The sequence below is a fragment of the Rhincodon typus genome, chromosome 31 (assembly GCF_021869965.1).
Source record: "Rhincodon typus isolate 14 chromosome 31, sRhiTyp1.1, whole genome shotgun sequence".
NCBI classification, from domain to species: domain Eukaryota; kingdom Metazoa; phylum Chordata; class Chondrichthyes; order Orectolobiformes; family Rhincodontidae; genus Rhincodon; species Rhincodon typus.
Window position 1 is genome coordinate 22,483,360 of NC_063362.1, and position 15,297 is coordinate 22,498,656.

The 15,297-nt window shown below is 38.0% G+C and overlaps 1 protein-coding gene across 1 annotated transcript in view; it reads right to left on the reverse strand.

Annotated features, from left to right (window-relative positions):
* Positions 1-342: 342 nt before the first annotated feature.
* rimkla (ribosomal modification protein rimK-like family member A) overlaps positions 343-15,297 on the reverse strand; it is a 59,709-nt gene continuing 44,754 nt past the window's right edge. Inside the window, exons 2-5 of the mRNA XM_048615228.1 lie at positions 8,838-9,068; positions 8,176-8,262; positions 7,251-7,454; positions 343-3,820 (exon numbers count right to left, since the gene is read on the reverse strand). Coding sequence (XP_048471185.1) covers positions 3,324-3,820; positions 7,251-7,454; positions 8,176-8,262; positions 8,838-9,068 — 1,019 coding nt within the window. The 3' untranslated portion in view covers positions 343-3,323. The remainder of the gene's footprint in view (positions 3,821-7,250; positions 7,455-8,175; positions 8,263-8,837; positions 9,069-15,297) is intronic.

Below are 15,297 nucleotides of genomic sequence, written 5' to 3' on the forward strand. Positions count from 1 at the left end.
GGTGACAGCTCCACTCAAAATGGCCTCTCCATTCTTAATGTGCAAGCATGAAAAGCAAACAATGCACTATTTGATTAAAATAAGCCAAATTCTTTGTGATTATTTATAAATGTGTTCATTAACATCAATCCTTTTGCCACTCTACCAGTCCAGGCACAGTAACCCAGTAGTAGCATCCCCACAAGGGAGCTGGCTGGGTTTGCATGGTTCAGTATTTCCACTGAGGTGCATTCAAACATTCAGATAATCAGTTAATTGTACATAAAACAAAAATCATGAATCTACTTCAAGAAATTTAATAAACAGTTTAAATGATGCATGATGCACCATGTCTTTGCCTCATTCTTGGATTCTGTGCTGTGTGGAAATATTGTCAGGGATTTTCAGGTCATTGACTCTGTTCCAGCTGCAGCTGGCTTTGAGTCAATCTATTCAAACAGAGTATTGTGTGGAACGTTTCAACAAAGCATGTAAGGTCCTGAATTTCTGATGTTGAGTTTCCACAGTAACCTTGGTCTTGAAAAATTGCAGAGAGGTTTATAGGAAATGGTTCGCAAGCCATTTAAAAAGTTAGATCTCATTATGCTCATTGATGTTAAAAGGGTTGAGAAGGATCATGTTGGATAGCTGGAGACTTTCCAGAAGGAATTAGTTACATTTAATCAGAATGTTGTGCAAGCACAGCTAAGTAAAAGCTCAGTGTAAAATATACTGCAAGCAGATTACATACAATGTTCTTTTGCTGTTTTAAGTATGCATGCATCAACAGGCTGTGTTAACAGCTACCCTGTATAGTACTGGTTCAAAAGAGTGCCAGCCACAGCCAGATTGCCTTTACATTAACAACAGTCACATTATTTGAAGAATATGATGGCCTCACTGAGCTACGCAAGCGGCTTATAGAAACTCATTCATTAAATTTATCTAAAATTCTGCAGTATTTCAAGTCAATTTCTGCAGGAATCTCAACCACATTGAGTGACATATAACTGTAGATTCTGTAGACAAATCTGCTCAGGATTTCAGTTGTCTTAATGTAATGTGTACTCCCAATCCTGTAAATAGTGACAGTTTTTTTAAAAAAAATAGCTGGCATGTTAATGGTTTAGATTGATTCTCCAGCATTGGCAGTTCCCACTATCTCACGTTAATGGTTTAATCCATATTTGGTTTGTACTATTCATTGTACAGTAATAGCTACCACTTAACAGTTGTCTTACCTGGATTTTCATTAAGTGAAATGAGACAGCAAGGATTCTGGTGTAAGTTAACAAAGCCGGTATTTTTTTGTTTAATGTTCCAATATTCAAAACATTATGATTAAGAAAGCCTAATTACTGAAACTGATCTATCCTATTTAAAATTATTTCAAACACTGCATATGCTGGACTAATTAAGGTGCTCGTGAGCTTTGTGTTTGCTGACCCATATATTAACCGCTGAAGTTAATACTTTCAGTAAGGCGACACAAACTTGCCAACAATTATAAAAATAAAAATCAGAGACTATATTGAAATCTTTAAAAAGAAAAACATAATACGATATGTGCCCTTCATTCTGGGAGGTACAATGTGTAAATACAGACACTACTTTTTCTGAGAGTCTCAGCGACTGCGAGAGGCTGTAGCTAGCTTCTGCAAAGTCTAAAGGAGGACAAATCAATCCTCATACATTACACACTTTACAGATTTCACCTGTTTAGCAATACTCAGTGTATAAATATCAATACTTGCTGTCCTGAATATATAATATGATAAGTTTTAAAATTCTCTTATTTATTGTTAATCCGATGGATTTTAACCTTGCACATTTCACTTGATACACCAGATCCAAAGCTTCTGCATAACCAGATGATTACAAAACAGCCATCAGCCAAGTACATTTCATACCTTTTAGATCTAGCATGATGCTCAGCTTTGCATGTTAGTATTCTAGGAGACAAGCTTCAACAGACTTTGGCCTTTGGTTTTCTTCGACTACTGCAGCATAGTATCAGGTTAAGTTGCCACTGACTTGCTGACAAGTATAATTAGAACAGTAAAGTGGAAATGGGGGTGGGGGGGCAATAAATAGTGGCAACAATTCAAAACATTTATTACACACATTAGCATGGCAACTCAAGCCAAAAGGATTTCTGTATCGATGAGCTAGGACATGTCTTATTTATTTCCCCAATAATTTTGTGAAGTCCAGGATTGTTTCTTTGCAATCTCAATCTGAGTAAAACTGCATTTTATCAATTCAGTCAACAAAATGTAGATTTTGTCAATGTTATAACCAAGTCTCAAGCTGAGAACAACATCCAATTCACCTTCAACTATTTGAAGTTGAGCAAAGAAACTATTTGTAAGCAATCAGTTTACCACAGTTTATGATCACACACCCTCAACATGCACACTTTATCCATTAACCTACCTGATAGGCAGACTCATGTGCCAAATTCCAAAAAACAACTAAAATAGAAAATGACTTAACATCAAATTCTTTTATATTTAACAATTATATATTCTCTCAAATTACTTTATGCAGAAGTTCATTTATTTCTAACCAACATTTTAATATCACTGTTCAAAAGTTATTTTGGGAGGAAAAGGAAGAGATAAGAATTGAAATAGTATGTGCTGACATTTTAATTTAAACTGATGTTCTCTCTTTCTTCATATTCATGCCTTTGGTCTAAGACCAGCTAAAGAATCACAGCTTGAGTTGTTATATGCTCCAGAATAATAAAGTGTGTTTTGCATGTCAGTTCAAACTGTTTTCACCAACAACATTGCTGTTGTAGCAAATAGTAAACAAGGAAGATATAAAACTGTTATTCTAGATAAGTGGAAAATACAGTGAAGGTGCAATTCATTGCAGAGAGGCAAGATTTTGATTTCAAATGCAGAACTCAACCTCAACCATGGTACGAATGGAAGATGTCAAGCAGAGGCCATGCATTTCCTAACATGAACTGATGAAAGATCTCCTCTGTAACATTAACCAGTCCTTGTCTTTCTGACAATTACTATTTTTTTTATTGCCAAGGCAATACCTTTTAACTAAGCAACGGAAACCATATTATTGAGTTATTGAAATAAGTTTATCAACTGCAACCTCCACTCTGGCCCCAGTGATACTGAGGCTACATAACCCATTGCCCAGGAGTGAGTTAATGGCTATAATATCATTCAGGGTTATTCAACATACCCAGATTTGATATAATTTACTCTCATGTTAACCATTAAGTATTCTGTCCATCAATTCTTTTACTGTTTAACAACAGTTCAGCTGGGAAAGCTGTCCTGTTTGATTTACCGATTAGCAATGGCTCCTCAGCCTCACTCACTCAATAGTTTCATTTCACTGTTTATGAGATTGTTCATGTTGTAGCCTGACTCAGGCAGTACAGTCTGCATGGACCTGGAACCAGCAGTGTCGGAATCTCTGACCTCCACTATTTCAGGATCACTCTCACTAGAGCTTGAACCCACACTCATGGTGAACACACTCTCAGGGATGGCACTGACTGAAGCCCCCACCTCTGGCTCACTTGTTTCACTGGCACTTGAAACAACAGAAAGAAGCGACATCTTTCTGGTCAGTCTGCTTGGCAGCAATGATAGGGCGTAGTCCGCTATTATACCACTTACATCCAGATTGCAAGCTTTATCAAAGGCCCTGAAACCTACATTTGCATTTGCTTCACACACTACAAAAGAACCGTCATCTTTCCTGAGCAGATCGATACCGCACACGTCCATGCCCAGAATATTGGAGACCTGGATTGCCAGCTGTTTGCCCTGCTCACTCAGCTGATACATCACACCAACACCTCCTATGAAATAAAAAAAAAGTATCAGTTCTGAACTTCCATGAAAATTAAAAATTATAATTAGCATATCACAGAAAAATAGTATACAAGTAAAATATTCTGTTGGCAAATGACCAATTAAGCTTTCTATATAACTCTCAGTAAACCCAGTAACTAAAGCTGGAATCTCTGCTAGGCAGTAAAGCTTAAATCTCCAGTCTTAACTCATTTTATTTTACAAGCACCCAGAGAGTAAGCTTCCACAATCTGTCAGTTTCCAGACAATAAATTTACTTCCAAACAGCAATTTTGCTCATCTTGAAATGAAGAAGTGACCTCTCCTTTGTGTGTTTCTAACTACTGAAGATGATGATATTTCCAATTTTCCTATTGTTGTCAAAACAGCTTATTTTTTATACTAACCTCTCCTTTTTGAACAAATGTATCCTCTGGATGAGAGCAATTCTGCTAAGACTGCATTTATTATTGCTGCTTAGCCATCTGAAGAACAACTGCAATTTGGTGGTGGACTTCCACAGTGTGAAGTCATGAATTCCAGCTCAAATGTGGAATAGTGATATATGTCCAAGGCAGTAATCGTGCGTGACTTGGGATGAAAACTTGAATGTGTTCCATTTGTATTATTTTGCTGTCTTGGCCTTCACAATAGGAAAGGTCATAGAGTGGCTGCTGAACTACCTTTGTTGATTTGTTCCAAGACCCTGTGTAACACACAAATACTGCAAGTTGGATATGCTGATGGTGCAAGAGGTAGATACTGTATGCAGTCAGTGACCACGGCAAAACATGAAGCTAACTTGATCATGAATATACTGAGCTTCGAATGTATTTATAGCTGTACCTATTCAGTTGAGTAGGCTTATTTGAAACAAACCTGATTTGAGCCTTATATGTGATGGAGAGGTTTTCAGGGATCAGGAGGTACACTACTCATTGGGGCTTCTGTCCTATTATTGTAGCTGTGGTGTTGATATGGCTGGTCCAGTTTGGCTTTGGTCTTTGGTGGCTCCCCCAATATGTTGATAACAGTGCTGCTGAAGGTCAGAGAAAATCGGTTTGGCTCTTTTTTTTAAGCCATTGATGACCATTATCTTGAATTTACATAATACAAATATTACCTGCTCTCATCTGTTCAAATTTGGACCTTCTCCAGATCCTGGTTAGGACTTCTTTATTACAAGAATTGTGAATGGACTGGAATACAAAATTATCAATGTAAATCCCCTCTCTTGACCTTAGGTTAGGAATTAAACTGATGAACTGACTGAAGAAGTCCGTGTGGAGGCCACTTCCTTGTAGAAATCTTGTCATTATGTCCTAGTGTTGCAACGATTCCCACCTGACAACCAACAAATATTTTTCTTTGTAGCTGCTTTGATTCCAATTGTTGTCAGATCTTCTCTTTGATTGACAGTGACTTCAGTCTCTTTACGATGTTACATATTATCCAATACAATGTATATATTAGCACGCTGCTTGCTGCAGACAAAAGGACCTGTTTGATACATTTTCCAATGATTTGGATGTACAGCTTATAGACCTAGCATTACACGGACACTGAAATTCATTTATGACATTATTCATTTGTCTGGTAAGCAAAACATCTTTTTGGTTAACAGCAGTATCCTGGAGGAAACAACTTGTGCTTATTGCAAAGTGTGTCATGACTCAATTGGGAAAAGTGCACTGATAACTGAGACTCACTATTCCATAAGCTGTTACAAAAACATACTCACCCAATTAAAACACCAAGATAACCAACTTGCTGACTGACTGCTACTCAGGACAAAGTAATTCAGACCAGGTTTCTTCATTAACAGGAAAGTAACTATTTACTATAAATGAATTTATTCTTTAACAAAAGGGCAAAAATGGATGACTGATTTATCACTATGCAACTCAAGACAAACTCCAAATAGGTGCACATTCATTCACGAATATGGCAGAAAATAACAGATGGTTTGACAGAAATATTACTGGTGGAAAATACAGACAAGGAAAACAAATGACATAGAAACATAAAAACTAGCAGCGGGAGTAGGCCACTTGGCTATTTAAACTTGCTTTGCCATTCTGTAGAATCCAGGTAGATTCTCTATCTCAATGTCATATTCCCTTTTTCTTCCTATAGCCCTTGATGTCTTTAACATCTAAAAGTTTTTATGGTGAATATGCTTAATGATTTGGCCTCCACAACCTTCAAATAGTTGAGAATTCCACAGGTTAACTACCACTTGAGTCAAGAAACCATTCCTCATCTACAGTCCTAATTCTGTCAAAGTCCAGACTAGTAGGTTGGATGAGTTGTTTCTCATAATTCTTCTGATTTTCAGCAACAATGACGATATACTGTCTGCATGGCAATGGTCCATATTCAAAGCGTGCTAGTTTCTGGATATCTCTTGGTGCAGAGTCTTACAGGTCTGTGAAATTGCAACCTAAGAAGCATATTCTTAAGGCCATTGCTCAGTAGTTTTCCCTTAATTCAAAGGCTGCTGGTGCCACTCTGTCACAAAACATTCATGTCACGGTTCTGAAATATAACATAATCTTGTCTAATTAAAGTGTACACCTCACAATCCCACTTGATCTTGAAGTTATAAAATCTCTCCTGGTACTGTAGTTTTAGCTGTATAGCAGTGTCCAACTTAATTTTCAATTTATAATCCTAAATGGAAAACATATGGCCCCTTACAAGTAGCTGAGTCATGTTTTATAAATTGCCGTTTCTTTTCAAAAGACTTTTCTTCTTGTGGTTCAGCTAATGGTGAAAAACTTCAACGTTATCTGTCCTTTTTTAGCATTAATTATGTTCTGTATTATATACTCATTCCAGGTGAAACAATAGTTTATTCATTTAAATTTACTACAATGTATTCACTGATCACAACACAGTCTGCTTGACATAGATGTGGATGGGTGACCATTTCTGGAACAGCTCTGTTCAGTCCATAAACATGACGCTGACCTTCTGTTCACCTATCGTTTTAACTCTTCATCTTATTCTCACATTGAACTGTCCTTGGCCTCCTGAAGTTCAATTAAACTTGAGGAACAGCATTCCATCTTTTGACAAGATGCTTTACACATTCTAGAGTGAACAATGACTGATGATAATGTTATAGCATCAGGTAACACACTACCATATGTGATGCCCAGTATAATCAAGCAATCCTGCAAGATCATTTATAGTACGATTACAGCGAGTCGACATCTTCCAGTGACAGGACCAATGTCAATTCCAGAACTTAATAATTCTATGTGGTCCCTAATTCAACTCCACTACTCCAAACCATCTGACACAAAGTCAGGGATTAAAGCTGGGATTGATGGTCTGTATAACTATATCATGTAATAATTACATATTGCCTTTACAAATGGAGCCAATGAGGGAGCCACAATATTCCAGTACCCATGAAGTGCAAAATCTCACCTAGTGAGCAGTTACTTTGCATTCTACCATCAGTGGAGCAGCGCAGCATTGCACCAATCACACGGCCTCCCACCAGCACCACACGGATATCCTTCCCATGAGATTCCTTTACGTATTTCTGGAAAAGGTATGGAGCATCATGTCGTATCAGATGAGATAAGTCAGACAAATGATGCTTGTCCCGTGCCAGGAACACTGCCTTCCCTGAAGAACAAAATAGAGGCAAATTTCTGTTATGCATCTCAACAGGCTAAATAATAAACTATTTCCACTCAGGCAATAAAGATTCTTTATTATTTTTACATATATATATATATATATATGAAAAACACTAAAAACATAAGACAGCACAGTATTTTACTTTGCAATATTCTAATGTAAATGTAAATATTTATTTGAAAAAATATTTAAATTTTGCTTTATTTTTCTTATAAAAATACTGGTTCTTGCCATCCCACTAAATATCTGACACACTCCTGTAACTCTCAAAAGGAGGATATCCTTAATGTCCTGCATGTGAGAACATCAGCAGGTTAGTTAAGCGCAGGGCTAGAGGTGGCATCTCTACTGAGCATGTTTTTGCCCAAATGCAAGTTTATCACTGGGGGGCACAGGATATTAATCAGGAGGAAAAGCTCATCTGATTCCACATCAGTTTTTTCCACTTCCTGCAAACCATCACCTCTGCTCCTCCCAACATCTACCTTCAACCCCTCCAGACCACCTGTGGTGAGGCAACTATGACTGATTGTAGTGCCCAAATACTATCGCAGCTGAAATCAGCTACCTCATCAGAACAGAGATTGCACCATCCTTCAATGATTTGATTTCTGTTCCTTAAAAAGTGATATTAAAGACCACAAAAATAAATTTATGTGCCTTCAGTTTATCTGTACTTATCTGCAAAATGAGAAAGAATTTATACCTCGGTGACCTCGTGTATTTTTAACTACCACTGGATAACCCAAAGGCTCAGCATTATCGATCATTTTTGCAAAATTTTCATGACCACCTGTTGTAAGAAGAAAGTTTCAAGGTTATTGGGCAAACAGGAATAAGATTATGGATGCTTTAGTCCCTGCAAGGAGAAAACCTATATTTGTCTCCTCTTCCCTATATCTCACCCAAGATTTTAAAAAAATCAGCTTAAGAATAGTGATCTAACCACATTCCCATTACATTATCGAGATTTTTTAAAAAAAAACAAGTCCTGTATTTTGATCTTAATTACTGATTCTGGCAATTCATTTTAACTTTTCATCAGTTCTTAAAAAACAAACTGTATCAAACGCAACGGCTGAAATTTTTCAAGGACACACAGTGCCCATAGTATGAAAAAAACACCAAGATCAAGAACGTACGGAGATACATTTTATAGTGTCTAGCTTTCTTAACTTAAGGTTTACAGCTGCACAAGTAACAATTATGGGTAATAACTATTGCAGGTGTCAAAGAAAGCTGCAGCATAGACTAGGTTGTGTCTAAATATTATTATTTCAGAGGGTATTGTGTTTTTGCTTTCAAAAATAAAACATTGCTGAAGATTTTAAAGTCGCAAAAGTATTCTTAACATCTATTTATATATACCATAAGAGAAGGTGTCAGGCAGTGGTATTCCATGACCAGCTAATTCCTGGAAAGTCCAGAACTTGTTAACGCAGTGCAATATGGCCTGAGGACGATTGGCCAGGCGACAGCCCATCTTTTCCAAGTGCCGCAGGACAGTGATGTCACTATCATTCTGGACTGAAGGAGTAGGAACTCGAACAACCACTACTTGAGGGTAACTGGTTACTGGCTCCTGTTTGATACGTAGTCCTGCAGGGAACAGAACAGCCAACATTAATACAACACAGATGGCCAATAAAAATCCTTCATTTGCGTACTTTATGCACCGTTCCCAATAGAGTATTTTGCTTACACAGTTGCAAAACAGTACTGTACAACAGGGCTTAGGGCACCTGTTGATTGTGCATGCTAATAATTCTCTCCAGTACTCAGCTCAGATGAGTTAACTTCAGCATATCAGAATTAGGGGAGAGAGTAAAAGAGAGCTCCTCCTACAAGTTGCTTTGGTAACGTCTCAGAGTAATAAGCAACAGTCAACAATATCAGCCATCTCACTCTCATCCTCTCCTCTCCAAAAAGTCTATATTTATACTCCAATGTCTTTAGAAAGGTACAATGGTCATCAATAGATCTACAACAGTTTGATACTGATTATTTCTTTGTACAGGATTCTGTAAAATGAATATACGGTTTGGCTCAGAGGCATGAAAATATCTATTTTAGCACAAATCGCATTGAGGATTAAAAAAAGGAAAATTTTAAAATGTTAGAAGGAGGAAAAGACAGTCTCAAGTAGGTAAGAGACTATCTACATTATTTTCTGCACTGCTAAGTTTCTGATCCTGGTTCTACTGACAAGGAGTAACACAACTTAACCGATTTATGACACAAGAAATTACGGAGAAAAGAGAAAACACGCATTGAAATATCACTGAAAATTCCTCTTGCACTCCATCCACTAGTTAATTCTGTGGAAACAACTCTCTTGACTAACTTGTCAATGGTGAGACAGATGAGGAGGAAGGAGGGTTGCAAAAGGTCTACAGAAGGGACAAAAAAGTTAGAAGGGAAAGTGAAAACTCTTACCATTACAAAATTACTATGAATAAATGAAACAATCACAGCACAGGAAGTTACATGTGACATTGTTTGAATAAGATCCCTATGATTAAATCAAGTTATTTTCATTCTCTTTGACCATTTTAATTAATAGACATTCAATCATTGGGACGAAATCAAACTTGTGCTTACTTTAAAGTGAACATATGACAGTTCTTGGCAAACATTTCTCTTAAAACCAGTCCAGATCTTTCATTCGGTATTCTGAAAATAACAACACTGTCCAGTTTTTTTTTGGGCGGGGGGAAGATCAAGAAAATATAGATTACCCTAATATAATTAAAAGAATGCAAAACAGTTGTTCAGCCTCCTGTTACAAATTGTCTTTTCGAATTCAATGTATATCTGTCAAACTATAGTCAGGAAGCATCAATATTTCCCAGAGAGTTGAAGAAGGTTTGGAAACAGAGAGGTTCCCTGGTGGCTCCGACAAAGAGGTGCAGGGCCTGCATTCAGATAGGGGAAGTAGGAATTTGAGGTTCAGGTTAACATTTAATCAGAATCATCAAAGTTGGATTCAAATTTTTCACTGTGATTGTCGCACTGATCGTCAGCTTGATGAGCAAAAAGAGATGAATAAACTAAGAGTCAGAAACTTTAAATGCTGTTGCTTCAAAACAGGTATGTATCTCAGAACAAGTTAGGAAGTCTGCTTCCAAAAATAGATTTGGATCCTGATTCAATGGTTCAAAATAATAAATGTTTCAATTAACACAAATATTCATCAGCTCCTTCAAGCAATCAAGGCTGATTTTCCAATCTGAGGAAGTAGGCGTTAGTGAAGCAACTGTGACAAAACAAAGCAACTGCGGATCGAAGTAGGGATTTGGACCTGAAGACAAGTGCGTGAGAAAACGTTTCTAGTTCATGCCTTGAGAATGACTTAACTGAAGCAGGATTGCTTTTTATTGGACTTCGAATTTCAGTGAAGATCCAATTATTCTCATCCAAAATCACTGACCTGGGAGCCAGATTAAATCATATATAATAGTGTTATAGATGCATAGAGGTCCACAGCATAGAAAAAGACCCTTCAGCTCATTGAGTGTACGCTAGTCAAAAACAAGCGCCTAACTATTTTAATTACATTTTCCAGCACTTAGCCCTTAGCCTTGTGTGCCTTGACATTGCAAGTGCACATCTAAATACTTATTAAATGATATGAGGCTTCTATCTCTACCACCTTGCAGGCACTGAGTTCCAGATTCCACCAGCATGTGGATGAAAAAATGTTTTCCTTTCATCCTCACTAAACCTCTCGTCCCTTACCTTAAATCTACGCTGCGTAGTCATTGATCCCTCCACCAAGGGGAAAAGTATTTTCCTGGCTATCTTATCTATGCCCCTCATAATTTAAAACAATCTCAATTATGTCACCCTCAATCTCCTCTGCTCGAAGGAAAGCAACCCCAGTCTATCCAATCTCTCTTCATAACAAACTCTCCAGACAGGCGATATCCTGGTAAATCTCCTCTGTAAAATGAATGCACTATCTAGTGCATTCACATCCCGCCTAATAATGTGGATTCCAGACTGCACACAATAGTCTGGCTGTGGCCTAACAAACATTTTTAAAAATTCCAGCATCACCTCCCTATTCTTAAACTCTATACCTCAGCTAATAAAGGCAAGTATTCCATTGCTTTCTTAGCCACTTTATCTACCGGTCCTTTAAGGGACCAGTGGACACGCACACCAAGGTTTCTTTGATCCTTGGTGCTTCCCAGGACCGTACCATCCAGCATGTACACACCCTTGCCTTGCTTATCTTCCCAAGTGCATCATTTCGCACTTATCCAGACCGAATGCCACATTTACCACTAATTGACCCATCTTATCAGTAGGTCTACATCTCCTGTAAACTAGGCTACCTTCCTCACTATTTACCATCCCGCCAATTATTGTATCATCTGTGAACTTATTGATCTACACACAAACCTAAATCATTTATTTACACTTCATCACCATCCTAAATGACAGTTAAGTCATCATTACCACGCTCATTGAGCCCTTTGGCTAAACCTCTTAAATTTCACTTAATATCTTGAGCATTGGAGATTTAGAGTGATCGGATTAAGATCAAAATGTCACAAGTACTTGATCATGCAGATATTACTTTCTCTGGAAGGATCAAGGGCCAGGTCTATAATCTTCAAATTTTGGCCAAGTCATTTAGGAACAAATCAGCAATACTTTTTCCACAACAAGAGGTGATAAAATTTTGGAATTCTCTTCTCACAAGACTAGGGATGCCAGGGAACAACTGAAGTTTTCAAGACTGAAATTGTAGGGTTTTTTTTTTAATTAGCTAAGGTGATAGAGAGATATGGAATAAGGGCAGGAAATTGTAACTTATGTGATTACCCGTGGAATAAATCTTAGGGGGGGTGAATGGCCTACTGCTGCTCCTAATTGCCTACATTTAAAAAAAAAAGGGACATGAGCACATTGGAAAAACCCAACTAGTTCCTTTAGGAAGGGGCAACTACTGTCCTTACCTGGTCTGGTCCACATGTGACTCCAGATCCAAAGTAATTTGGTTGACTGTCAACTGCCCTCTGGGCAATTAGGGATGGGCAATAAGGCTGGCCTAGCCTGTGATGTCCTCATCCCGTGATGTCCTCATCCCATGAAAGAATAAATGAAAACACTAAGTGTTCAGCCCATGAATGAAAACAGAGAAAACTATTTACTTTCAAGCATATAAAAATGTAGTGTGTTCAGCTAACAGAGACTGAAACTCTTTGAAAATTTGCTGTGGCTAGGAAACAGTAATTATTCAATGAAAAATGGTTTGTCAGTTTGGAGAGGTGACAGGAGGGAAGACAAAAATCAACATACACCTAGGCATTCGCAGTTTCCTTTTTAAATTGAAAACAAAAGGGTAAAGCATTGTTAGAAATGAGAGACAGGGGAAGAACACTCAAGATGCAAACAGGTGGTGTAGCACCCAACCTATAGGGAGTCTCTTAGTAGAAATGTCAACAGCAGATTCACAATAGTGAGACTCTCAGTCATTAACCTTGCCAGACCCTATAAGGCCTTTATGCACCTAATGTAAGAAACCAGATACAAATACAAGAAATGCTGGAAAAACTCTGCAGGTCTAGGCAGCATCTGCAGAGACAGAAACAAAGTTAACTTTGCGAGTCCAGTATGACATTTCTTGAGAAAGTGTGGGTTTGATCCCCATTCCAGTTGAGACAAACTTGAGACTTGCATCCTCACACCACTCAGTGGAAAGCAATGGCAAATACTATTGACAAAAATGCCAAGGAAAGTGGCTCAGGATGAAGTATCAGCATGCATGAAGCCAAAGACCTGTCTTTAGAGACAGCACCAATACACGCTGGTATCAGCAATTCAGATTCATACCGCAGTTTAACATAGCAAAACATCTCACATAAACATAAATTTACACACTCAGGGAACAAACGAGTAGCATTTTTGATGCACAAGAGAAACTTGCCTAGGAAATTTGTTTCAGAGATAGTAGGAACTGCAGATGCTGGAGAATCTGAGCTAACAAGGTGTAGAGCTGGAAGAACACAGCAGGCCAAGCAGCATCAGAGGAGCAGCAAAGCTGATGTTTTGGGCGTAGACCCTTCTTCCGAAACGTCAGCTTTCCTGCTCAGCCTGCTGTGTTCATTCAGCTCTACACCTTGTTATCTAGGAAATTAGTTGTTTGCTTTACTCACCTCACTATTCACCTGAGCTTTTCAAAACTGTAAGATTCCCTGTTTCAAACATGTATACAATTAATGGTGAGCGGAGGAAGGCAGGATATATTTCTTGTATTTGGATTGTACTGTCTCCTCCTTTTCCATCATTCACTCTACCTTAAAGATGTGACTTGTTAAAGTGGCAACTTTGGTCTGAAATGATTCTTTGCAACTTGCAAATCAGCATCTCTTTGAACCTGTGCTTGGAGATTTTGATTTGCTTTGGGTCTCCCTAGGAAAAATGCAGTCTTGATTGCTGGACAAGAGTGCAACAGCTTCTCAAGCAGAACCTCCCTGCAAAGTTAGTTGCTCCAGTGACGAGTACATTCTTGCACTGGTAGAATTCCAGTATAGACGCTATGCTAGCGTACCAATGTGAGCAATAAGATGTCAACTGGCTCATGCAAAAGAATCAATGCAGAACCAAATTAAGTTGATACAAAAACAGAAATCACTGGAAAAACTAAATAGGTCTGGCAGCATTTGTGAACTTCAGAAGGATCACTGCTGGAACTTTAATTCTGTTTTCATTTGCGGAGAGAAAACAGAATTAAAGTTCCAGCAGTGACCCTTCTTCTTAAGTTCACGAATGCTGCCAGATCTGCTGAATTTTTATAGCAAGTTGTTATTGTTTCTAATTTCCAGCATCCACAGTTCTTTGGTTTTATGGTTCACATTAAGGCGATGCTCTTCTCTCCCTGATACAAGTGAAGATTCGGATAGACAGTGTGTTATTCTAGATCAACATTATCTTTATTTGGAGTAAGACACTCTGTACACAGAGCCAAAGAGAATCCTGTTTCCGAGAAATACTTCTTGTCATTGAGTTTAAACCCAAATGCTAGCCTGTTCAGATGGCGTCTATAGATTCAACCACTCAATGTAAAGATTTTCACATTGCTGGTGAGATATTGTGATCGCAGACGCTTTATCTCAAATATAAAATGATGAAATATATTAAAAATACAAGAAATATTGAAAGATTCTATAAAACTTTTATAAGGCAAGAATAAAGATGAAGGGATACAAGTCTCATTATTATTGCCTATGTGTCATAAACATTATGTTTGAACACATTTTCAAAGTGACTTTTCAGCTTTCGCAGGGGTTGAGGCATTAAAGACCACATCTTTTTATTTCTACTGTTTTTCGGCTGTGGACTGAAAAGGAAGATACTGTTTTAAACTAAGAAGAATGGGTGAACAGATGGCTGCAGTTGTATAAATCAGGTTTACTGGAGCTGAGCTGTATACAATGTTGCTTTTTCCTGGTATAGTAACAGCAAAAAAGCAGATGCCACAGAGCTAACAGATTCTGAAGCAAGGGAGATAACGGCTTGGTAACAATACTCTGATTGGCTCATTACCAGGCGACCATGGCTTACGTGCAAGCAGTGAGCTGAGAACCACTTCGTCTGCAAGGAGAAAGCACCAGAAAAATCTCTCTCTCGTTTGCAAGTACCAGCTAGCTGTCTACTAACATTTCGTTGCAAAATCTGAAATAGGAGGATTAAAATGCTTTTAAAAGCCAGTAAAGAGGCAAATTCTCACCCAGTAACTGAAAGACAGCATTACTATCCAAACAATCTTGTGTCAATAGCAAAGAGCCAATAAGGAATTGAAAGAAAGAGAAAAAAG